At 38.6% G+C, this 25,147-nt stretch overlaps 1 protein-coding gene across 1 annotated transcript in view; it reads right to left on the minus strand.

Annotated features, from left to right (window-relative positions):
- LOC113180809 (chondroitin sulfate proteoglycan 4-like) overlaps positions 1-25,147 on the minus strand; it is a 52,501-nt gene that overhangs the window by 14,173 nt on the left and 13,181 nt on the right. The window contains exons 6-8 of the mRNA XM_077799067.1: positions 14,617-14,815; positions 10,711-10,842; positions 2,279-2,451 (exon numbers count right to left, since the gene is read on the minus strand). Of these exons, the coding sequence (XP_077655193.1) occupies positions 2,279-2,451; positions 10,711-10,842; positions 14,617-14,815 (504 nt within the window). The remainder of the gene's footprint in view (positions 1-2,278; positions 2,452-10,710; positions 10,843-14,616; positions 14,816-25,147) is intronic.

A 25,147-nucleotide genomic window follows, 5' to 3' on the forward strand; every position in this document is an offset into this window, starting at 1 on the left:
GAGCCCCAGCAGGACGCTACAACAGTTCTGGCCAATACCTGTCCTTGCTGTGTTTTTCTGGTTACTTGCCTCTTTGTTCGTAAAAGAGAAGAAATGACAAGGAGAAAAATATGAGACCATCATGTAATGACATTTTAATCAATCAAAAGTTTGCTTATCCTGAGGCCTTCTATCTAGCTTGAGGTATTAATTTCCTGTGTACCAATATATTGTACTGTTAAAGGTGGTTTATTTTCACAGGAAAATGTACTCTGCCTTCCATTATTATAAACAGTTTCGGATTACCAGGCTAGTCTACTGAGGGAGATTGTCTTACTATCCCAATCATTCAGTGCCCCTTCCCTATAAGATTAAATTTCTACATCCCGTTGACATCAGGTTAGCTCATGTGGCTTTCTTTAGCCAATGAAACGTGAGAACAGCTGACACTTTCGGTCACAAGCTGTAAATCATCACATGGTTCCACCATTACTTTTTTCTCTCTGCCACAAGTACAGTAATGTTCAAGAGAGAGGCTGTTCCTTTAACTCAGGTCCTGGAACAAAAAAAGATAGTACAGCAGACCCACAACCAACCATAATACAAGAAGGATATATATTTTTATTACTGTAAGTCAATAAGATTTGGAAGTTGTTCGGTATTATAGCAAAATCTAGTGGATCCTGGCTACTATAACTACTAAAGCCTATTTTGACTAAAATACCATATATTAAATCAAAAATAGTATATTTTTGCAATCAGAAGTCATTGAAAATAATGCTTGCAATGCTCATAATCAAAATTTAAAAAAAAATAAAGAAATCAGGACCAGAGCCAAGGCATCTCTACATAATTGATATAATTCTTAATAGTATTCAAAATGCAAACTGACCTCAGGCATGGGGCATGTTTTGATGCCTCTGGGCACATTCAGGTCCCCTACACAGTGTAATTTTCATCCTAATCCTTTTTTTCCCTCTCCCAGAGTGCATCTGTGAACCAGAGAAATCATACTTCCTCTTTTTAGCAGCACATTCAGAGCTTTTGCTAGCCTCATGACCTATTCCTTTAAATGCATCCCAGACAAAGGCAACTGCAAAGCAAAAGCCAAATTCAATCCTGCCACATTGTGCTGGAGAGAAAAGGCTCAAAGGTTAACAAAAGACCTACACTTTACTCTTGCTGTTTCCTCTAAACTGGATTGTGGATATTTTTATTCTTTAATCATGTAAATCTATAGCCAAATCGACTGTCAGATCCATGTGTACACTGTTTCAGAATGGGAAAAGAAAGTTGAAGAACAAACAAGGAGAATGGTTATAGTCAAGAATTCTATTTTGGAAACATAGACTTTCAGAGAATGAATTAACATAAAGAAAATATGTCTGGTCAATCCAGTTCTTGGATGGAATATGAAAGAAAAAAAAAACTAGCATTTGAAGGCTTATCCATTTTAATAAGAAGGTAAAGAAGATATGTGGATGCTAATACTGGTGATAAAGTGCAGTAAAGTTCGAAATAGCTCTAGATGCAGATTACAAACACAACACTCCCATTGGATTAGACAAAGGGGAATGAAGGGAAGGGAGGGGGAATGGGAAGAGGAAAGACAGTGGAATGAATCAGACATAACTTTTCTATGTTCATATATGAATACATGACCAGTGAAACTCCATGTTGTGTACAAACACAAGAAAGGGAAGTTACACTCCATGTATGTATGATATGTCAAAATACATTCTATGTCATATATAACTAAAAATAAAAAACACACATATTTATATGCTCATGTACACATTAAATTATGTAATGTATGTAATATCATATATTAATTATAAATGTACACATACATATATCCTCTGGGATTTACTCCAGTAACTACACTTTGAATTTCCTTTTAAGTTAGTCTTTAATGATAAAAGGATCCCCTTTAAAAAAAAATTTTTTTTTAGTTGTAGGTGGACACAATGCCTTTATTTTTATTTATTTATTTTTACGTGGTGCTGAGGATTGAACCCAGTGCCTTACCCATGCTAGGCGAACTTTCTACCACTGAGCCACAACCTCTGCCCCAAAAGGATTCCTTTTTATTTGTTAGACTCAGAGTTTAAGTGAGTAGTGTTTTCTGACAATTATGTCTCTTCTTGTACTCCTTACAAAGTGTCTGGTTTCACAGCTACAATGAGTAATGGCCTGGGCAGAAGGGCATGTCTGCTTGGATTAGTGGGATGAAGACAAATGAGAGGCCCACCCTGCATCCACGCTAAGCCCTGCTCCTAGCACAGACTTCAGAACTCACCAGATATTGGGTAAAAATGGAAACCTTCTCTGTGCTGTTGTCAGAGTTCATTCTCAGCAACCTCCCAAGTCTAGGGGAACTTACAACTGTGAAAGTAATAGATCTGTTTCCTGCGTTGTCTACATCATTGGTCACAGCTTTCAGGTCACGAGGTGAAAGAGGCTTCACAGAACCTAAATAAAGATTAAAACATGAGTGCAAGTATAAAACATAGGAATAATGAAATAGTCTTTACAGACCCCTGACATCTCTTTCAAGAGCATATGATTATAAAAGAAGGACTGAGGAATTCAGCTTGAAATTGAGTTGCAAGGGGCTAGTGATCCTTGAGGCATCTATTCATGGGCATGAGTGGCTACTGGGGACCCAGGAGAAATCAGCTTCTCCTCTCCCCTCCCTCAGCCCAGCCTCGGTGTCCAACTGATCCCTAGAGAAAGAAATCAATGCCAGGGCCCGGATGGCCCCTTGGCTCAACATATGTGAAGGAAAAGCAGATTGTGTGGTGCTGAGAACATAAGAGACAGCACCTCCCCTGGCAGGGTGCAGGGGTCCCAGTCTGATGGAGCTGCAGGTGCTCAATGGAGTGTCCTCCATCTGCTGATACCAGAAGGAGGAGTTGGCTCGGGATTAAACACCAGAAGTGTCCATGCATGAGCAAAGGGCTGTGTGAAAGCCAACTGGGAAGAACTGGTGACACATGGGTTTTGATGCTATTATACCTCATTGGTAACCATTGGCCAGAGAGGCTTGGGAACACTCAGGCTACAACAGTGGTTTTTCAATGATTTGTGGTAAAGGATCAACATTTTCTTCCCATTCCAATAATTTTATAAAATACAATAAAAAATGTCACATTGCTATAAAAATTTCTAAACACTTCCTTTTGCTTTTCATTCTTATTTGCTCACAGACTAGAACATCCACAGACCACACTTGGAAGAGCAGAGTCTGAGTGTATTTCCCATTACTTTGCAGTGATTTAGAGAACATCCCAACCTTATAGGAGAAGAGGTAGAAACCAGATTTACATCATTCTTCTGGCCAGAATCTTACCTCATCTCTTCTGTTTTAGCCCTTGCTAAAGGGTTTTTTTTTTTTTTAGCATTAGCCCTCTGAGAAGGCCCTTTATAATTTATGAAGTTGAATCGATCTTCCAGTAGTAACCAAGCTTCCTGAATGACATCTTTTTTTTTTTTTTTTGCTTTCTTTATTTAGCCTTTATAATCTTAGAGACAAGGGCCACCAAATGTAGTGTTTAAACCACATTAGGCATTTGCAGGAAGTCAGTTCAGAGTCAGGATAGCTTCCAAATTTGCAAGGATTGTTTTGAGCCCTCAGTTTGGAGGGTCCATTTATTTCTTTTTTCTTTTTTTAATTTAAAAAAAATATTTATTTTTTAGTTATAGTTGGACATAATACCTTTATTTCATTTATTTTTACGTGGTGCTGAGGGTCGAACCCAGGGCCTTGCACGTGCGAGGCAACCGCTGTATTGCTGAGCCATGATCCCAGCCCTGGAGGCTCCATTTAAATTACCTCAGCCCCTTGAGATAAGCACTAGGTCATAGGGTTCCTGGGGATGAGGGTAGGTGAGTCTGTGAAAGCCAGCCTCAGGAACATAGTTCCACCACAAGTTTAGGTCTGCCTTGGCACAAGTTCGGTCTTTACAGAAAGCATCATGTGATGTTTGTAACTGTCTCCCACATCCCTCGTACTTCATGCTGCTGACATTTTTGCAGTCATTGCCACTTCCTGGTTTCTGGAGCCAAGATCAGGCAAGCCAAGAGGAGTCTCTGTGTCCCTGGTCAGTGTTATAAAGCTCTACTGGGTCCCTTCCTCTGTTTCCTGTCAATGTGGGGTCCTTCCTATCAAATAGATTATGTCCCTACATGTGTGGGTTCTGTGCACTCCAATATCCAACTTCTCCATCCTCAGTTTTTCCTTGCAAAAATTTCCCACGATGCCCTTTTCATTACTATCTTCTTATAAAGGATCCTAGCTTATAATTCCCTTGTTCCTTTACCCTCAGCATTACCTCTGAGGCAGGGGCAAAGTTAACAATAATCTTTTTTCTGAAAAAAGTTATTTTTCCGTACAAAAGGATATGAAATCAGTATGGCAAAAGGTATTTACACCCCATGTTTATTGCTCTTCAAAATATGTCAAGATATGGAATTAACATAATTGCCTATCACTTGATGAATGGATAAAGAAAATGTGGCACATATACACAACAGAATACTATTCAGCCCTAAGAGAAGACGGGAAGGATGGGGAGATGGGGACAGAATGGTTAGAGCCAGGTACAAGAATAAGTTCTGGTATATTATTACACAGAAGGGTGATTAAAGAAAATAATTTGATGTTATATAATTAAAAATCCCTAGAAGAGACGATTTTGGGTGTTTTCATCACAAAAAAAAAATGGTACACATTTTAGATGATAGATAACCAAAGTATCCTGCGTTGATCATTACATAATGTGTAAACGTGCCAAGGCATCACACTGTATCCCATAAAATGTATAATTATTATCCGTTCACTAACAAATCAATTTAAAAAGCATTATTTCACTCATCGTAGCCTTTTGGAGTAGAAGACTCACCGGTGCTGTTTCATACCAAGATGGCTTTCTCTCAGCCAGGGCACGTCAACCTCTCATTGTCTTCTCCAGCTACCTAACCCAGGAGGACACTGAGGCTTAAGTCAACAACAGTTTGCCCCATGCCAAAACTGCCAGGTAAGTGTTTCTTACTGCTCAGCTCAACTCACCCAAAGCCAAGCATTATTTCCCCCACCTGCCTTATTTCATATGCATATTTGATATTTCCATCATGGAGTTCCAGGCACTTACTTTGGGAAGGATTTCCACATAAATCTTTATCCACAGAATAACAGTCCCACAAGGGGTAGGATCCTAACAGTGCTCTCTGGCACTGCTGTGGCAAGTCCTTACTCCCCTCGTACTTCTTGGAGATAGGAAAAGCAAATCAGCATGTTATCACCTCTGGGAAACCTCAGAGTAAAGAAATCTGTTTTCTCCTCCTTTTAAACACAGCATTTCTCAAACAACACTTGTACCCCAGTTCTTTGTTTCATTAAATAAACTAACCACCACCAAAACAGATCACTAGACTTAGAGGTTTTACATATTTCTTCCACAAATATCTCAAATATCTAAATGTAAAAAGCCCTACAACAGGGAACAGAGATACACCAGTCTAATCTGTATATCTCTAATCTGAAATCCAATATCTGAAATGCTCCAAAAATTTTGAGCATCAACATGACCCCACAAGCATAAAATTCCACACCTGATCTCATGTAATGAACTATGGTCAAAATAGAGGTACATTAAAGATGTTGTATAAAATTATCTTCAAGCCATGAATATAAGATGTCTATAAAATATAAATGAATTTCATGTTTAAACTTAGGGCCCATCCTCAAGGTAGCTCATTATGTATGTGTCAATATACCAAAGTCCTTAAAATCTAAAACACTTCTGGTCCCAAGTATTTCAGATAAGTGAGAGTCAACTTGCATCAAGAAACAGCACGGACACAGTTCCTGCCCTTTCTTTTAGATAATTGTAAGAAACGTGTAGTTGATAAGCTTGGGGAGACTAAGCAACTCGTAAATCCACTTACAATTGACTCAGAAGTGAGTATAATTTATACACTCAACACTGTGTTGCCTAAATAGTTCTACTTTGAACTCAGTGGGTGAAATGATATCTAACTTAGGAAATCCTGTAATTAAGCAGTCACTCTCTCTGAGAGATGGTTCTCTCCACCTTCCAAACCCGTCCTTCTCTTCTTTATTCTATACTTTGCAGCCTGCTACCCTCCCTGGCCTGCTCATTCTGCAGGGGCAGGTCAAGGTGTGCCTTGAGGAAGAAGCTCTCCCAGTCAATGGAAAATTCCCCTTCTCTGAACCCATGCAGCCCACTCCATGTGTGCCATTCACTACAACTAACCATGATATACTTTGCATGAGTACTACACTCCTAAGTAGGGGTTCTTATTTCACCAATTAACAAGCCTCTAATTATTTACTTAAGAATGGAGAATCTTTTCTTACAATTCTTGGTTATCTCTAAGTCTTACAATATTCAGTGTTTCAAGATCCACTGATTGAAAAGATTTTATGAATCTGTGCTCTAAACCCTACAGCAACACACAATAAGTCCTTTCTCCTTTTTCCTCTCCCTTAATTCCTAACACAGAGGATAGATGGGCCTGTTGATGAGATATCATTCCCTTTCTATAAAGACCAGGGACTGAAGACACAGAGTTTACCAGGAAGACCTTTTACTGATGGGCTGCTTAACTCTGCATCAATGTAACTTTATATTCTAAATCGTTGTAGCAAAACTCTCAAAGTCAATCCCTCTAACACTCAAGACCGCACTCTTGAAAAAGAGCCATGTACAACTTGGATACACAGAAAACCTAGATTCTAAGGTCAGAGTATATTCCAACATGCCACCACTAAAGATAAACTCAGTGGCATTATTCAATGTGAAAAAAATGGTTATAATTTTTTTTTTCTGGGAAACAAACTTTTCACAAAGAAACAGAACTTGTTTTAAATATATATATATATATATATATACACACACACACATATATGTATATATATACACATATGTACAAAATATGTACACATGTATGCATTCACACTATATGTACATATATTGTACATATTGTACAAACATATATGTACATATATTGTACAGAAATTCCTGCACATTCATATTCAAAATATATATAATAAGTTAGACAAGATGGTGCATGCTGTAATCCCAGTGCTCAGGAAGCTGAGGCAGGAGAATCTCAAGTTCAAAGTCAGATTCAACAATTTATCAAAGCCCTAAGCAACTTAGCAAGATCCTGTCTCAAAATAAAAAATAAAAAGGGCTAGGGATGTAACTCAGTGGTTAGGTGCCCTGGGTTCAATCTCTGGTGAAAAAGAAAGAAAGAAGAAAGAAAGAAAGAAAGAAAGAAAGAAAGGAAGGAAGGAAGAAAAGAGAAAAATGTATATGTATGTGTATGTATTACACGTGTAATACATATAAATATCTGCATGTATTATCTATAATACACAAATATATATAAAGTGAAATAAACTAAAAATAACACAATGGAAATATACTCTGGGTAGATTTCTTTCTTTACTTCACAGAAAAATAATTTCATTAAGAACTAGCGTCCTTCCTACTTTAAAATAATTGAGTCAAAAACTTATTTTCCAATTTGGCAAGGGAAAGAAGTCACGATTAACCTTAAAGCATTCACTATGCTACATATTCTAATAATTATTTTGGCTTACCATGCAAATTCCTACAAGTCTCAAGCCAAGGCCATTTTTTAAAACTGAGTGTATAAAAGAGCCAAAACAGAAATAGCCGGAGTCTGACGAGCTAGCAGAAAAAGTCCAAATGGTATGGGACCAATGTAAATTTAATTTTTTTTCTTGTTAACTAATGCTATCTTGAAATATTTCCCTAACCAAAGAGAGTGAAATATACATTTCTACATAATTGTTGCTTTTTATTAAATTGCTATGCATGTTTTCCTGGTTGTGCATGTCAACACATCAATAACATTAAGAAAGAGGCAAAACAAACATTTATCACAGTGGCTCCATTCTCAGGGATCTGACACTCTACATAGCGACAGCCCAGGGAACACAGGCCCACACATAAAGGGAAAGGAAGCGGGCTGCTTGGTATGAACATAGACTTTTAAAAAGGTTTTTTTCTCTGCCAAATAGAGATGGATCAAAAGTTGTATTTACAAACATTATTTCATTTAAATCCTTAGAATAACCCAAGTAGTAGATTAAAGACACAAACAGTATAAAAACACAAAGCATCAACAAATCCAAATGTCCAACATATAATTGGAATAGATTTTCTACTCCTATAATAGTTCTAAAAAAATGATAGTCCTATAAAAAGAATAGATTTTCCCTGATATTTTAGAACATATAGGTGCTGAACACATAGATCAGCAACAACTGACAAATGACATCTTAAATCACATGCTGAGGTGAGACACAGCTTGCTTTCCTTCCCTTAGCATGACAATTTGAAGAGGTGGGTGCTGGGGAGGCCTAAGGGAAGAAGCAGTGGAGTATCTGTCATTATCACCCCATGATGCTGACACAGCATCAGGGACCAACAGTCCTTGAGTGGCTACTAGTGTGGCAGCAAGACTCACCTGGATGCTCACACTAGGGGATTCTGATACAGAAGGGGGTGGGTCACTGTTACTCAAGGATTTTAGGGTAGAAAAACACCAAGAAAAGTGAACTGAATGATCCGTAAGTCTACCCAACTCTAAGATCTGTGATTCCATAGTTCTCATTTCCAAGTTCTTCCAAGTGGAGATTTTATCAAATAAAAGAGCAGCCAGTGGAAATGTGTGTGAAAATTCATCTTCCTTCTGTCTGACCAGGAGTTGGAGCAGGAAATAAGTCACAGTGTGGGGACAGGGGCTGACACAGAAACCAAGAACATGCACAGAGCTAATGTGTTAGGAGGAGCTTGGAGAAAGGAGCAACACACTTTGGGATTTGAGGATAATATACAAGGAGTGAGTTCTCCAACACACAGAAGCAAGGGCCGGGAAGATGTGAGGCTTGTTGGAAAAGGAAAGAAGACAGCCGCTCAGGGCTGTGCCCAAATATTAAGCAGAGAATTATGCAACTGAATGTTTTGCATAATTCTATAAAGAAGAGAAGGGCATTCTGTACATTTTAAATATATTTTTCCTGTCAAACTAATATTCAGTAAAACAGGCACCAGGAACTTTTTCATTTCTAAACTATAATGATTCTGTCTCTCTTAATATAACTGTCTTCAATTATTAAACCAGAATCCGTTTACCCTGAATAGATGAAAGGTACTTAATCTTTTACAGCAACCAGATTTACCTTGATTTTTGAACTTTTTAGAAATATATTGCCATGTTTTTCAGATTACTGGGAAATGTAGTATTTTTCAGAATGCCTGTTTTTGAAAACACTAAATGGCAAACTTGAAAAAAATGATCAAAGCATTTTACTTATTCTCAGAGAAAAATTAGAAAATGTTTTAGAATAGAAGAATCTTGGTTAACATATCTTTTGTTGCATTTTGAAAGGGTTTGTTTTTATGGATTCAAATGCTGAAGACAAAACTAAAAATTTCAAAATTTTTTTCCTAAAAGTATTTGGTTGTATTTTTAAATAATTATAAACTGAAAGACATTTTCCTTTAAGTCTACTACAGAAGTATGTGAGCTCCCTCCACCCCTTACTGGCTTACAGGCCAAGATAGAGTCTTCCCTTAAGCCCCAAAGCCTGCCAGTTTCCCAGGAGAATGTCATCTATCTTGTGTCATTGTAGGAATTTAAGGACCAGATTCCTGGCTCCACTTAGGACCAAATGGTTCTTAAAAAATGATGCCAAACCCCATTCCAGAGACCCTTTCAACTGGTGTGAGGTGAAGCCCAGGCATCACTGTTTTTAAAATCTTAACAGTAGTTAAAACAACTGGCTAGGATGACCATAACTAATAAAATTATTCCTGTCTTTCTTGAATATTTATGTTTCACTGGTAATGCATGTTATTTAAATAAGCCATAATGTGTATAGTTGCTTTGGGTTTTTTTTCTTCTTCAATATTCTAGATATTAAAATTTTATTATCTCCTATATTTCCACCTTGGTGCTTTTTATTTTTGGAAATAACAAATTCAACTTTTTTCTCCTTTTTTTATTGCTGCTGCCATTGGGTAAAACTTTCCTCCTCCCTGTAATGAGGGTGTTGGGCCAGAGAGGGCTTCTTAGCTCCTGCTAGGCCAGGCAGGCTGAGACTCCTGGCAAACAGCCATTCAGAGGCTGCAGGACCCAAAGCAAGGGCTCTCTGAAACCACTGACAGTCTCTTCCTGCTGCAAGGGTTGTTATATTCAAAATACGAAAATTCCACTGGAGGTGTAGTTCAGTGATAGAGTGCTTGCCTAGCATGTGCAGGACCCTGGGTTCAATCCCTGGTACTGCAAAACCAAAACCAAAACCAAAATACAAAAATCCCAGGAAAATAAAACCAGATGAGCACTGCACAGCTTGGCTCTCCATGCTTCTGTAAGGACTCTAATAAGAGTAGGAAAAACATACAGGGACCATAAAGAAGGCTGCTTCTATGACTCCTCCCCACTGCCCTTCACCAGCGTACCCTCTTCTGAGGAAGAAGAAAGGGGAAAGACAGAAGGGCTGTGTATGCTTCAGCTAAATTTCTGCAGAGAATTGTTTCTAGAACTTTATAAATGTTGTTATAGCAATCTACAGGTAAAGATGATACTTTATACCATGCTGGTGGAACTCTCTAAACAAATGGCAAAACACTTAAACCAAAACAACCCTTGCCCAAGATGAAATCTTACCTGGAAAGACGCTCAGTCCTCTGTTGACTTCTAAGCTAATGACCAAAGCACGAGCAGTGATACTAAAGATTTGCCGAGGTGCAAAGTTCAGACCATCGGTAACCTGAAAACTAAAGCCTCCTGACATTGCTCCTTCAAAAGAAGAAATGACAGTCTGGTCAACTTTGTTGTGCTGCAAAAGGCACCCAGTTTCACTCTCACCCCCCAAGGGATCCTGAAAAAAAACCCATCAATTTGTAAGTAAGCTAATACAGCCACTGACTTCACCAAATCAAACGCATCATGTGTCACCTAACCATGCTTCAGACAAGAGACTGCATAGGGAACAGTGGTGCCATGAGATTAGATCACCAGAGGCGGTGTAGCCATCTTAGTTGTGTAAGGACAATATAAGATGTTTGCACAGGGACAAAACCTCCCGGGCACTCATTTCTCAGCCCATGTCCCCGTTGTTAAGTGATGCATGACTGTGTTGCCAAAGACATAGAGTTAAAATGTATCCATGAAGGTCTAAAATGCGGACTCTCCCACCCCATAACACACTGAAACAAAGCAAAGATATTATCTCGGAGAAATTTTTTGAATTTAAAAGTAATTCATCACCTGCATTTTATTATTTTGGAATCAATTTATACCAGTACAGTGATGCAAGGCTGCAACATCACACCCATGCCCCTACACACACACACACACACACACACACACACACACACACACCTACACAAACACACCCTAGTAAATATGTATCATACTTAATTGATAATACTGAAAATTAAAAACTGGGGTTAATTAAATAACACTTATTGCCCCATTACACTTTTAATTATGTATCTATGTCAAGTTAGCTGTATTCTGCCAAGAGTGGGAAGGGGAGGGAAAGGAAAGACCCAGCCTTGCTTTCGTTAAATTTCTGAAAGGAGAGAATTACACTCTGACACGTCTGTCAAGGGATGAGTGATATGAGTAAAGTTAAAAATTAACTTATATGCATAAGTGAAATTGAGATGGACTCTCATCGATCCAGATCCCAGGAGTGATTTACTAATCTGACTCACAAAGCACCAGGCAAGATCACCATGGAGAGCCCGATATTCATATCCCTATCACTCTTTGAAAATATTTATCCTGCAGTAAATTTGGAGACCCACAGGTCTTTACATCATGTACCGAGGGAGACATGGTCAGACTCTGCAATTAGGTACCAGTGCTGCCTTTATAACGCAATTTAATAAAAGATAGGTGGTTCGTTTGACAGGCTTTTGGGTCTCTGTTATCTAAGCAAACAATGAGAGTTCCTCACCAAAAAAAAAAAAAAAAAATGGCTGCAGATTGTTAAAAATTTCCCCAAACACTCAAAAGTCACCATGGGCGGGGGGCAGATTCTGAATCTGCCTATTTCATAATCAAAGTCCACAACCAAATGTTGTTTTGCATTTTTTTTTTAGAAACAGCACTTTGAAATGAAACACAAAATTAAGGAGAGAATGGGGGTACTTCGAATATTTCATGAATCCAGAAACAAAATGAAGATGGAATCAAAGGATGTATGCCAAAATAAATGTGAAATAACATTTGAGGGGTGCCCTAATAGACTAATTAAGACCAAGGAAAGATAAAGAAGGAGACGTGAAAACAGGGTTGAACTGTGGATCTACTATTGTATGAGCTCAGATTTTTCCAGACAGTACTTCCAGAAGGTCAACCTTAAGTGAATCACTTAGCCTCTCACGTCTTGGTTTTGTCAACCTACTTAGGTTGTTATGTGGAATAGGTAATTAGATTAATGGTGGAGCACTTTGCACATATAAAATGCTAAGAGAGACTAATTAAACCTAAGTCTTTGTTTGGGACTGATGATGGACAGATGTGCTAGAGAGAGCCAGCTGGTTTCAGCAACAGATTCATCTGTAGCTGGGCTCTGGACATTTTGAGAGTTATTAGCTTGCCTCAAAGTCCATTTAGGAAATGTAATGGCTCTCACATCAACTTTGCCTTTAATTCTGCTTCCTGCTTATCTAGGAGAAATTATTTTCTCTACTCTCAAAAGCAAATATTGACCCAGTAAATGACAACTCAATTAGCCCAGAGAGCTAAATTTTGTTTTAATCCTTCATTGCAGAGAGTAACTTCAGTTCTTCAACCCACTCTGCTCTTCAGTGGGCTGGAGCTGGCAGAGAGAGCCCAGTTTTAGGGTGAGACCAATTTAATCTTTCTAAACTTCAGTTTCTTCATCCTGAAAATGAATTAGATCATTACTCTCTACTGCTCAGAGGGTTTCTGAAGGTAGTAGAGAATCACTGACTGCTTCCCAGTGTAGACTGGAAAACTTTAGAAATTCAACCCTGCCCCCCACCCACAAGTCTCTAGAGAAGTTCTCTCCATTCCAAAAATAAGGCAATCCTTTCATAAAAGGAAAAAATATTTCTAAGCCCTTACATAATAATATTTGGACTTTTGGTATCCACTCTCAAAAAAAATATGTCACTGGAAGAAACCTCCTACCAACTCAGTGCCTCTTTAAATGAATTGTATTTTATTAAACAGCACATCTGTACATATTTTAAAAATGGAAATACATATTTGGAAAAACATCATCCAGTCTAGAAGCAATGTTTTGCCATGAATGTGGGTGGACCTGGCACAGTCAATAAATCTAACACCAAAGCATCCCAGGCTTAAGTTTGGAAGCACTAGGTGAGAGAGTAATAATTCACAGAGTAAATTATTTTCAGATTCTCTTTTTGGAGAGAGGGATAGCGGGGATTGAACTCAGGGGCACTCGACCATTGAGCCTCATCCCTGGTCCTTTGTGTTGTATTTTTTATTTAGAGACAAGGTCTCACTGAGTTGCTTAGTGCTTCACTGTTGCTGAGGCTGGCTTTGAACTCTAGATCCTCCTGCCTCAGCTTCCCAAACCGCTGGGATTACAGGCATGCACCACCATGCCCAGCTTATTTTCAGATTCTTTGGGAATCTTTTGCATTAAATTCAAAAGTAACCAAGATATTACTACATTTATATTTAGAAGGTGTCTTATCTTTATTTTCTTTACTGCATCTTCAAAGAAGATAATTCAAAATACCAGAATAAATATGACATCTTAGCTTTCTGATTGTGTCCTCCTGGCTCATGCTTCCTCACAAACCACACAAGCCACCCCCCCAAGCCCCGCCCTGTCCTCTGTTGCCTCTCTCAGTCCACTGACGCAGCAGCCTGGAAACAAAGCCAGGATGCCCTTGCAAAGTGCTTGGGCCACCCTTTCTGCAGACTTCCAGGATCCATTTGGCATATTGATTGATTGATGAATAAGGAGAAACAGAAAAGGTCTTTCAGTATCAGGGCCTTTTAGAAATCAGTTACATTCATTCATTCATTTGTTCCTTGAACAAATATCTGCTTTGCTTGCCAGTGCATCCTTAGCATCCAGAATATTATTTCTGGTATATAATAGGTGTTCAATATTATTTCATTCTTTCAGCAATTTTTTATTTATTGAACACCTACTATGTGTTACTGTTCTAGGAAGTGTGGATTCAAGAGGTCCTGCCCTTACCGTGATTATATAAGGAAGACAGGCAACAAATAAATGTCCAAATTAACCCACATTATGCCAGACAGTGAGGGAAGAAGATGGAGAGTGACAGAGAAGACATGCTATGTTAGTGAGTGGTTAAGAAGGTTATAGATGTAATATGACATTGAAATAAGCCATGTAGGAGGAGTCAGGGTTACTCTCTCATGTTTGCTATTGTTAGCCTTATTAAATTTGTCACTTAAAAAAAAAAGTTGCAGAGTTTAGAAAACTCCCAGATCTGTGGTTTTCAGCCAATGACTCTGACTACCATATTAACCACTGATTGAAACACATTTCAGCTTTACCCTGCTCTGCTCTGCTCTGTGACTTACCAGAGTGTACAAACACTAGCTGGCCCTTGTTGATTTGAGCCTGGGTGAAGTTCTGGATGCTTCTTCCAGGAAAGGACTTGTCAGCCAGATGGCCATTGCTGGGTGGAGTGACCCAGTAGACCAGGTCCTGTGGGGAGGAGTCCTCATCTTCTGCACAGAGTTCACCTCTGGTCACCTCTGTGACAGAATTCACCCATACCTGAAAAAGAAGAGGCCCACAAGCTTTTGAGGATTCATTCTGATCTCATCACATTAGTAAACAGGATAGGCAGGACACTCAGGCCCCTGTACAAGGATTTAAAAACTATACCTATTCGCCAGAGTTTTTAAAGAATGAGTGTTCTTAATTCAAAACAGACATATAAAGCCAGATGACATTCAAGGCATGTAATTTATGAGGTTTTAATAAAAATAGTATTCAAAATTATTCAAAGTTGATTATTTAAAATGCATATGAACTTACATAAAATGTAATGATCATAAAAGCTGATAGTTACTAAGCAGCTTTCGAGTGCCAAGCATATGCTAAATACTGTATGTGTCATCTCAGATAATACAGAACCTACCCCATCAGGCTGGTTTAAAGGTTTCTCTTTAAGAAGCAAATTATTCAGTCTGCTTTTAAATTGTTGAGGGGAAAACAAACCCCCTGAACAATTCAAATTCCCCTTTATTCTACATATTTTATAGGAAAACAAATATCTGGTTCCTTTGTCCTTATAATGTTTGTTGTACTGATAGCTCACATCTACAACTATATCTGAATAACTTGCTGTTTTGCACTTATATTTAAAACTATTTTCATTTCCCAAACATTTTAATTCAACAAGTCATCAAACATTTATTGAGCATCTACTATGTCCCAGGCAATGTTCTGGGTACATATAAAATGTTTTCTTTTCTTTTTTTATTTATTCTTTTTAACTAAAAATATGACTATATTTTTAACTAAATATATGACAGTAGAATGGATTTTGACATATCATATAAACATGGGGCTGCATATAAAATATTGATAAACAAACTTGGTCCTGACCTCTTGGAGTCTGCATTTCAATGGAGGAGAAAAAGGGACACAGAGAAAAAATAATGGGCATAAGAAAATAAATTATGTATTGTTTTAGAATTCACAACTTTATGGAAAAAATAAATGAGATAAAAGGTTCAGGAATGGAGAAAATGGTAAATAGGAGGCTTCTTGGAGAAAATACTGGAAGGAGGTGAAGGAGGGGGCCTGTCAACATGTAAATACTCAGGAAAGGTCCCTCCAGGCAGGACAAATAGCCCTGGGCTGGGAGTGGCCTCCTTTCTAAGAGAAGCAGGAAGAGGTCAATGAGGCAGGAGCAGAATGAGCAAGATGAGGAGTAAAAGGGGATGGATCAGCTTGTCCCTGAGTGCTACGGTAAATCCATCTAGGGCCCTTGGCAAGGAGGGACCTAGTATAGAAAATATGCAAACCTTTGGCTTCTGGGTCAAGAACAGACTGGGCACGGGAGAAGCAGGGAGACCTGGCAATGGGTGACTACAATAATCCCACAGAGGGATGAAAGACATTGCAGAAGTGGTGGGAAGTAGTCCAGTTCTGGGTGTCCACTGAGGGTAAGGCCAACAGGGTCTGAGGAGCTACAAGTGGGGAGGTGGGGAAGACGGAATGACGCATGGTTAGGGTGGCAACAGCTAGGAGGAGGAGTTCCCAGCCCTGAAGTGAGAAGACTGCAGGTGGAGTGGACTTGGGGAGTAAGATCAGGAGTTCAGTTTTGAATGTGTGGAGTTTAAGATGCTTAATTTGGACCTTGGATCACATCTGATGGAATCAGGCTGTTCTGGGTTTCCGCAATCCTGCATTCCATATTTCACTAAGACTAAAAACAAGTAGTTTTATCACTAAAGTGTATTTTTTTCTTACCCACAGAAACACTATGAGCACATTCCTGAGCATTCTTTGCTCTCTGACTAGAACTTAATCTTCTTCTATGTTTTTTACCAACATGTTTAAAACTTCAGTCCTAAGCCATTTAATGGCTAAACTTTCTGGTTAAAGGGAAACATTTTCCTCGGTAAAGCAAGCAGTTTATGAAATAACTCAGTCCATGCCCACTAATCACCTTGTAACTATTTAAGCAAAATTTGAGACATAGAGATCAGAAAGTATATTAGATCCCCATGTCTTTATATCAGGCATGATGGAGCTAAAAGATAAAAACCCTTACTGATTCTTTCTAATGCTCCATCTACTGATGGCACAGAAAAACTACTTTGTGAATCGTCCCTAACATTTTTGAAAGCTAACAGCTGAGCTTTCAAAAGTATATACAAAGTAATTGTGTATAAATAAAAGTTCGCACTCTTCACATATGCATGCAGGCATACACACGCACACACGTGTGCATACACACTGTAATTTACACATCCAAATGAGCGTTTCCCTCTTCAAGGTGACTGTGTAGAAAAACAACACATGTCAATAACAAGGGCACTGCTCAGAATATTTTGAAATTATTTTCAGGTGTTTCAAGAACATGTTATTTTGTTTTGTCTGGTGACTGATGGGGTTCCAGTTACTTATCAGCTATGTAAACTTAGCCACATTTATTCATTTCTCTGTGTCTTCTTTTCCTCATCAGCAAAGTAGGAATGATTGGAGCTATTATGTATCCTGAGCAATTTGATCTAAATGATGTATTAGAACAACTTTTCCTGGCACATAGTAAGCCTTCAATAAATGTCAGCTTTATGTTGTTACCCATCTTCTACATCAGATTTGGCTCTGAGGATAGATGTTAATGGGTTTGTTTTGTTATGTTTTATTTCCAGGGTCTCTTGAATGCTAGCCAAATGCTATTTACCATACCATTTACTATGACCCCAGCCCAGATGTGATTTTTTGAATATCATTTAATATCAATACCAATGTCATTTAAAAGTCCTTCTGATTGTGAAGATTACTACCACTGAGGCTATTCTAGAACACTGTCTGAAGATTTTGTTTAATTCTATAGCATCCACAATAAGATAATTAGTTTATCTTTTTAATGACTGTTATATCAGCAGATGCTCTTATACCTTGCCTTTTAGAATATGACCACTAAAGATTTTCAGCATTAAGCTCTAGGACATCAATTTTTTAACAGCTACCAGAAATGCTAATCAACTTAATGTTCAAATTATAAGGTTTTAGCCTTCATTTTACCCTTTGAACGGCTATAGTCTGTATAAAATATACAAGTTGGCTTGTTCAACAAAATGCCAAACCCACTCATTCCACTTTTTCACTTTTTACACTTAAAAAAATATTTTTACATGTCTTATTCTCATTTGTTTAGGAACTCAAACTGACTTGGCAATGTACTACCACTTCTCCTCTGTAACTTGTAAACACTCGTTGTTTCCAACACCAGGCGCAGAAGAGCAGGAGGAAGCATGTTTTCCACGGCAGTTCCTCTACAGGGGAAAGCTGCTTTCTCCTCCCCGCTCTGGAATATACCATCTTGCAAAACAAATGGAAAACCTGCCACTCGGAACAAGAGCTAGCACCCTCATGTCTTCACTTATAAAATCAAATTCACTTCAACTAACAGCACCATTGTTTCAGGGAAGACCTGATTAGCGCCCCATGCTTGGTAACAGAAACTTCAGTTAGGTGGGGAGAAGAACAACAATGAATCCGAACTTGAGCTCAAATTTAAAAACAATCTGAAGCCCATGAAATAATCAACTTGGAAAAAAATTTTTTAAACATAGCTCTAAGAGGTTAGTGGAATTTATTAATTTAATCCAAATTATGATCTTAATATTTAAAGACTCAGACCTTTCTTTTGAGTTTCATATGAAGGATGTAAAATGTTCCTGAATTCATTATCCCACCATTTGACCCCCTCAGGACTTCAGCTGTCATTTCAAATTTTGCAGCTCCAATTTTTCAACTACGCCTAGTTCTTGAAGCTCTTTTTAGTATTTATCAAAAGCAAGTAGGGCTAGGGAGTGCAGCTCAGTAGTAGAACTCATGTCAAGCATGTGCCAGGCCCTGGGGTTTAATCCCCAGCAACAACAACAACAAAAAAAAAAAAAAAAAAGAAAGGAAGAAAGAAACAAGAAAAAGCAAATGGTTCTAGTTTCAATGTATAAACAAGAAGACGAAATACATAGTATTTATCATAGGAAGAGAAACTTGAAAACTAGGAAAATGAAGCCCCCTTGTGGACACACATATCTTCTATCAAATATGCTTTAAAAAAAATCACTGATCACATTTGAATACAAAAGTATTTAGTAAAATATATTTCAGAGTAAAAGGCAAAGGATTCACACAAGATGGTCTAAGTTCATTTCCTAATTTCAGTTTGTCAGGACACAGACGATTCCCTGTCTCACTGAATGGCTTTACAGATCAGCAGACAGTCCTGAGGTTTAAGGAAATGTTGTTTTCTACTTCAGCAGAAGTAGAAATGAAACGCTGGAACTGATAAGTTCACACTCAGGTCTGGCTTTGAACTCCCATCAGAGTCTGAGATGCCATCAGGGGCTCTATCCCCCACACTGCCATCTCCTACCCTCAGGTAGACTGCAGGTTGACTTTCTCACAACCTCCCCCAGGTCCTCATGATAAGCAAGGACAGCAAATGGCCGTGAAAGATCATATGATGAACTTGAGGAAATGCTGGGTCCAAGTCAGGGACAGCACAGTATCTAGAGGCTTTATGGGATCTGTATTTTCGAAATGGCCTTTGCCGCAGATACTCCTGCCTCTGTTTAATTCTGCTATTTTAGGCAAATCTTAAGATCTCTCTCTCTCTCTCTCTCTCTCTCTCTCTCTCTCTCTCTCTCTCTCTCAACCAAGGTTTTGCACATGCTAGGCAAGTGCTCTACCACTGAGCAACATCTCCAGCCTCTGTCAATCTCTTGAGCTTTAATTCTGACTTCTTAAAATGGGAATAAGAGCAACACTGGCTTTATCTGCTTCCTCTGGTCCTTGGGCTCCTTCACAGTAACTGTGAAGGAGGAAGGAGCAGAGCACTGTGGCTGAGTTCAGACTCCCATCCTAACTGCTGCTTACTCCCAGAAGCTCTCACTCTTTTGACTTTGGCCAAGTGTCTAACCCTCCCAGTGCTACAGATTCCTCATCTTTAAAATAAAAAATAATATCACATAGAGATGTTGAGGATTCACATGAAGTGCTAAGAACAATGGCAAGCCCAGGGTATGTGCTGAGTCAGTATTAGCTACCAATGTGACTTTGCAGATGGTTTTATTATCACTGACAAATTGCTCTACAATAAGAAATGCCACAGGATAGAAACTTTGCCTGGATAGAAGTAACTAGTAACCATAGCTTTGGAGAGACTATTGGTTATTGGAAAAATGCACTCTCACAGTTCTACTATTTTGGCGAAAAAAAAATGCATATGCTTTATGCATCAGCTTTCAGTAAAATGTTAACAAATCTGACCACTTTAGTCGTATTCAAGGATATCAATTCATGAAAACTCCCCGAAATATAACAAATACACCCAGTCTTTCCAGGAAGTTGTCTATGCTTATTTGCCATTATTATTCTTTAGTCTGGTGGTTAAGACAGAGATATGAAACTCCAATGTAAAAAAAAAAAAAACAATAATAGTAAGGGAAGAAAGTAAAAGGATATCTTACATGTCATCCATTTCCTACACAGCCTTTCAAAATTAGCGAGGCCAATTCCTAGCTTCTTCTGGGCTCTTTTCCATCAAGTGAAAATTATGTTGATTATAGCATAATCACAATGCCTATTTTATAAAATTCCAGTGCACAGATGACATTATTTGAAAATCCTCAAGGCAAATTCATTCACATTACATGATATACATTAGAAAAGTGATATGATTATAAGCCCTCATATATATTCCTTTGTCTTAGAATATTTAAAACTTTATTATTTCTTTTTTTCCTTCATTGCCATGATCTTTGGACCATGACAGCAGTCCATAAAGTGAATCAGCCAGGTGTGTAGACAATGTACCTGTCCCTTCCATCCCAACCTCCTTTACTGCTGAAGAGAATACAGCCGCTGTTCAGGGTGATAGGCAGGCAGGGCTATGATGGGAAGTTGCAGGGAGACTTCAAAACTAAAGGCAACAATCTGACCCCTGCCTAGAACACAGAGACTCCTTACATGTGGTAAACTACCCTGATGGCGTATTTGAGGAGCCAGGTGTGGGTTGTTCAAGGTTCTATCAACTCCATTATAGCCTTAGAGCACTAGTTTCTAGGTGTCCTGGTGAATACAAGGAGTTCAGTGGATTTGATTCAATCCATGAAGGTTATCCCAGAAACAGGAAAAGGGATGGGGGAAAAAAAGATTCATCCATATAAAATTATCTAGCTTTGCTGGATCAATGGCTCACATGATTTTTGATTAACATCCAAAATAAGGAATATATTTATGCAGCAACCTAGTACATACACCTATATTTGTGTGTGTGTGTTTTATCTATAATTGTAGCAAAAGTGTCACAAAATAATACTTACTTTCAGTAATCACAGTGCACTTTGAAGCTACCTGTTTTATTTTGTTCAATGTAATTTGTTTTTAAAATATTGGTCCTGACTCATAGGTTGTAACCTGTGCTTGTAAAACACAGTTTAAGAATACTCCCACTATGGATTGCAGAGTGTGGCTGCTCTGCTCAGACCACCTGGGCTTAAATTCCACTTTTCTATTAACTGCACAATCTTGGCCAAGTGACTTAGTCTGTCTGTGTCCCAAATCAACTGCAATCTCATTTGATTCAAGAGTCATTGAGAAAATTAAATAAGAATTCATTTCATCATTTATGTCATCCTTTTAGAACTCAGCTTGACTCAAGCAGGGACTTGAAAGATGATGGCTGCTTCCCCATTATCATCCCTGGAAACTTGATGGAACAAAATTGTGTGGTTCAGGGAGACACTGGGAGGTCCTTCTGGCCAGAAATCAACTCTCACCAGGGAACTTAATGTCTCTCACTCTCCTTTTCTCTCCATCTGCTCTACTTGCTCCAAGTTTTTCATGCCTTCAGAAATGGCAGGCTCACTACGGACCTGCTACCTTTGTTCTGGGATAATCCTTTTCCAGGAATTCTCTCCTCTATAATATTCATATAAATGAATCATCTGAACACCCCAATCCCCCACCCCACTTTTATTTAGAAAATAGTTAATAGCAGGCTTAAGACTGCCTTCCTTTAAGGATTGGAAAAGGGAAGAATAGTAGAATGAATCTGACCGAGTTTTCCTATGTGCATGCGTGGATGTGGTTGGTGGGTCCTGGCATCAGGTGTATCCACAGGACACTAATTAGAAAAAGAAAAAAAAAGTAAACTTTAAATGGATTGAAGAGGGATTGGTGAAGTAGAGAAGGGGACGTGGGGGAGGGTGCTGGGGACTGATGATGTCAGATATATCTGGATGTTATATATAATTAAAAATTATAAATTTAAAAATTTCTTAAAGATTGCCTTTCTCTAGGATGGTCTGCATGTAAGGTTGGCCCTCAGCTGGCATCTGGGAACTTGACAGTTGAGCAGTGTTCTACACTGATAGTAAATTTTCCCTGAGGGACAACAGGGGTCAATGTGTCTAAACTGTTTGTACAAACAATGTGGTTTATTCTGGACACTGGCTTTCCTCTGGAGTCTGGGATTTGGGTACATAGTAGGCAGAGGGCACCTACCTGACCAGCCTTCTGTAAAAATCTTGGGCATTCAGTATCCATTGAGCTTCCCTGGTAGAAGCTCACAACTTACTGGAGCAATTAAGTGCATCCTGTGTGACTTCACTGGAAAACCACTCAGAGCTCGACCTAGTTTCCTCTGGACTTCACCCCATGTGCCTTTTTCCTTTGCTGATTTTGCTTTATAGTTTTCACTGTGATAAGTGGTAGTCATTAGTATACCAAGTCCTGCAAATCGATGAACCTTAGGGAGGTCTTGGGGCCCCTGACATACAAGCCTCACAACAAATGTTCCCTCCACAGAGAGACCTTCCCAGACCATCCTCTCTGAAATATCAGTATTCTCCAACCCCAAACCATTCTCTATCTCCTTAAATACTTTGCAAATATATATATGTTATATTTTCTCTCTCTCTCTCTCTCTCTCTCTCTCTATATATATATATATATATATATATATATAGCAGATCATCACTCCATTTATAATTATTTAATTGACTTTTCCACCGACTCTAAGCTTCATGAAGGCATTCATCCATTTAATATTTATTGCCCCTATAATGTGCCAGATGCTGTGTCATACTCTGAGGATACAACAGGACAAATACAGGTGAAGTCCCTTCCAAAGGGAGATTAGATTTATGTGAGGAGACAGACAATGGATTGTTTATTTGTTTAATATCAGAGAGTAATGGGCACTAAAAATAAGAAAAAAGTAGGATCCCAAAACAGAAAACAGCCTAGTGCTATTTTGCCTGTGATGATTAGGAAAGGTCTCTTTGAGAACATTCCCAGCTAGAAGCCTGGGTTGCCATAGTCCAATCAGATTCCTGGGAGCAGTAACACATCCTTTTCATAGACAAAACCATTACAGAGAAGCCCTTTAACTAAATTCTGTATCATATAGCTGGAAATCAACAAAATCCCAATAGATTCTATTTGTAATAGTTATAAGTCAAACAAAGGAAAAATCTTATTTGACAAATGAACCAAAGCCCTTTGATATAGAATAACTTTCACTGAACAGTGCACCAAGATTACTGACTACAAGTGAAGAAAACAAATTCTTGAGGTTTCTTCCATTTTAAGCCAAGCTTGTCCTGCTAAAACTATTTCTACATCTTTAAATAATTAGTTAGCATATCCTACAGTGTACCTGGTCACTTTCAGATGGTAGAAACACTGACTTTAAATCCAAAACTGTTTATGTTTCTCAGCCAAAAAGAGGAGAAAAGGTTTAATGGTTTTAAAATGTAAAATGTCCACTTAATCCAGACTAGATTGAATCAAACCAATATAAAATTGCAATGCTACAGTTTCTCCATCCGTCCAAGTCCAGCCAAACAAGACCAGAGCACCTCATGTAAGTTTTACAGTCATATAATCAGAGGATTCAAATTGGGAGGAACTGAGATCACCAAGCAAAACAACTTCTCCCTACAGTTTTGCTAGTAAGTGTTCCTGAAGTTCAAGTGGCCAGTTTACAAACCTTCAACTCCAGTCTCCTAATTTTAATCTGAAAACTTCAAAACACAGAACAAGTTTCTTTTACAGGCAAATAAATGAATAAACTCAGAAAGAATCGGAGTCGAATGGCATACCAGTCAAAACTGGCCTGGATCCAGACTATCAGGGATAAGGTAAGAATGAAGAAAATGATCCTTGCCCCTGCTACTCCTCATTCTCCCCCCAACCCCTTGAGATAAAACACTTTTGAGTCAAGGTTGGGGGAGGCAGTGTGGGCAGACCACTAGAACAACCCCACAGACTGTATTTCCCTAATTTTAGAGGAGGACAGAAACAAAGTCTAGGGTATGCTTTTTCTCCCTCACATTTTAATATTTCTGAACATCTTAGATTGGCAGATGCATTTGGTATGACAAAGATGTGATTAAGTTGATATTGCATCTTATAACTGAGGGCAACTTGGAGCTCAAAGCTGAGCTGGACATGAGGTTTAAATTTCTTTTCATAAGAAGGCCTAAGCATTGACCATCTCCTTCCTTGGTTCTCCCTTTCTTCAGTTGACTCCAGCCCTTCTCCCATAGCTCTCTAGATCCTGACCGCCCTATTGCCTCTTCTGGATCTTTTACTTTCTACAGTTCTGCATCATGCAGCAACACAACCAAACCCTCTACTACTTTTCCTGGGCAAACCCACTCTTGTCAATACAACTGCTGTAGAGGTGGTGGCATAAAAACCACTGCAGTAAGAGCAAGAGCAGCTCTGCAGCCTTTTTTTTTTTTTCCTTACCGAAAACAAACAAACCAAACAAAACAAAACAAAACTATCCCTTGATAACATGATATATTAAAAGAGCCAGAGTGAGACAAAAGTAACAGGGGAATGTGGCAGAGCATTGATGATGAGAGTGTGGGATGTGGACAGATTAGTTTCAAGTCCACTCCCCTCCCTCGTGACCACTCTGCACCTCAATGTTCCCACTTTACAAATAAGGTTAATAATCTCAGCAGTTCCTCTGAAGGGCTATGGGAATGACACTAGTTACTGAAGACCCCCAGTCCTCTGTAAAAACACATGAGATATAAACTTTTATAATTGTTCACTGGTGATTGACAGCTAAGATTCCTCACTCTAGCCAACAGCCTGCTTCTCAGATGACTTTGCAGAGAGTGACCTCAGTAGGAATCATAGCCAAAGTTGTGTGGAAAGCATAAGAAAAGTGACTGAAACAGAGGAGCTTAACCAGTTGGCACATACCATTCCTGGGCTACCTGGATGGTGTCTGTGAAGCAAACTCCAAAGCCACAAGTTCCAAAGGCATATTATTAATTTTAATTAACACTATTAATTTTTCACATAAAATGAAGACATAGAAAAATGAAT

This window comes from Urocitellus parryii, chromosome 1 (assembly GCF_045843805.1).
Source record: "Urocitellus parryii isolate mUroPar1 chromosome 1, mUroPar1.hap1, whole genome shotgun sequence".
In the NCBI taxonomy this organism is placed as follows: Eukaryota; Metazoa; Chordata; class Mammalia; order Rodentia; family Sciuridae; genus Urocitellus; species Urocitellus parryii.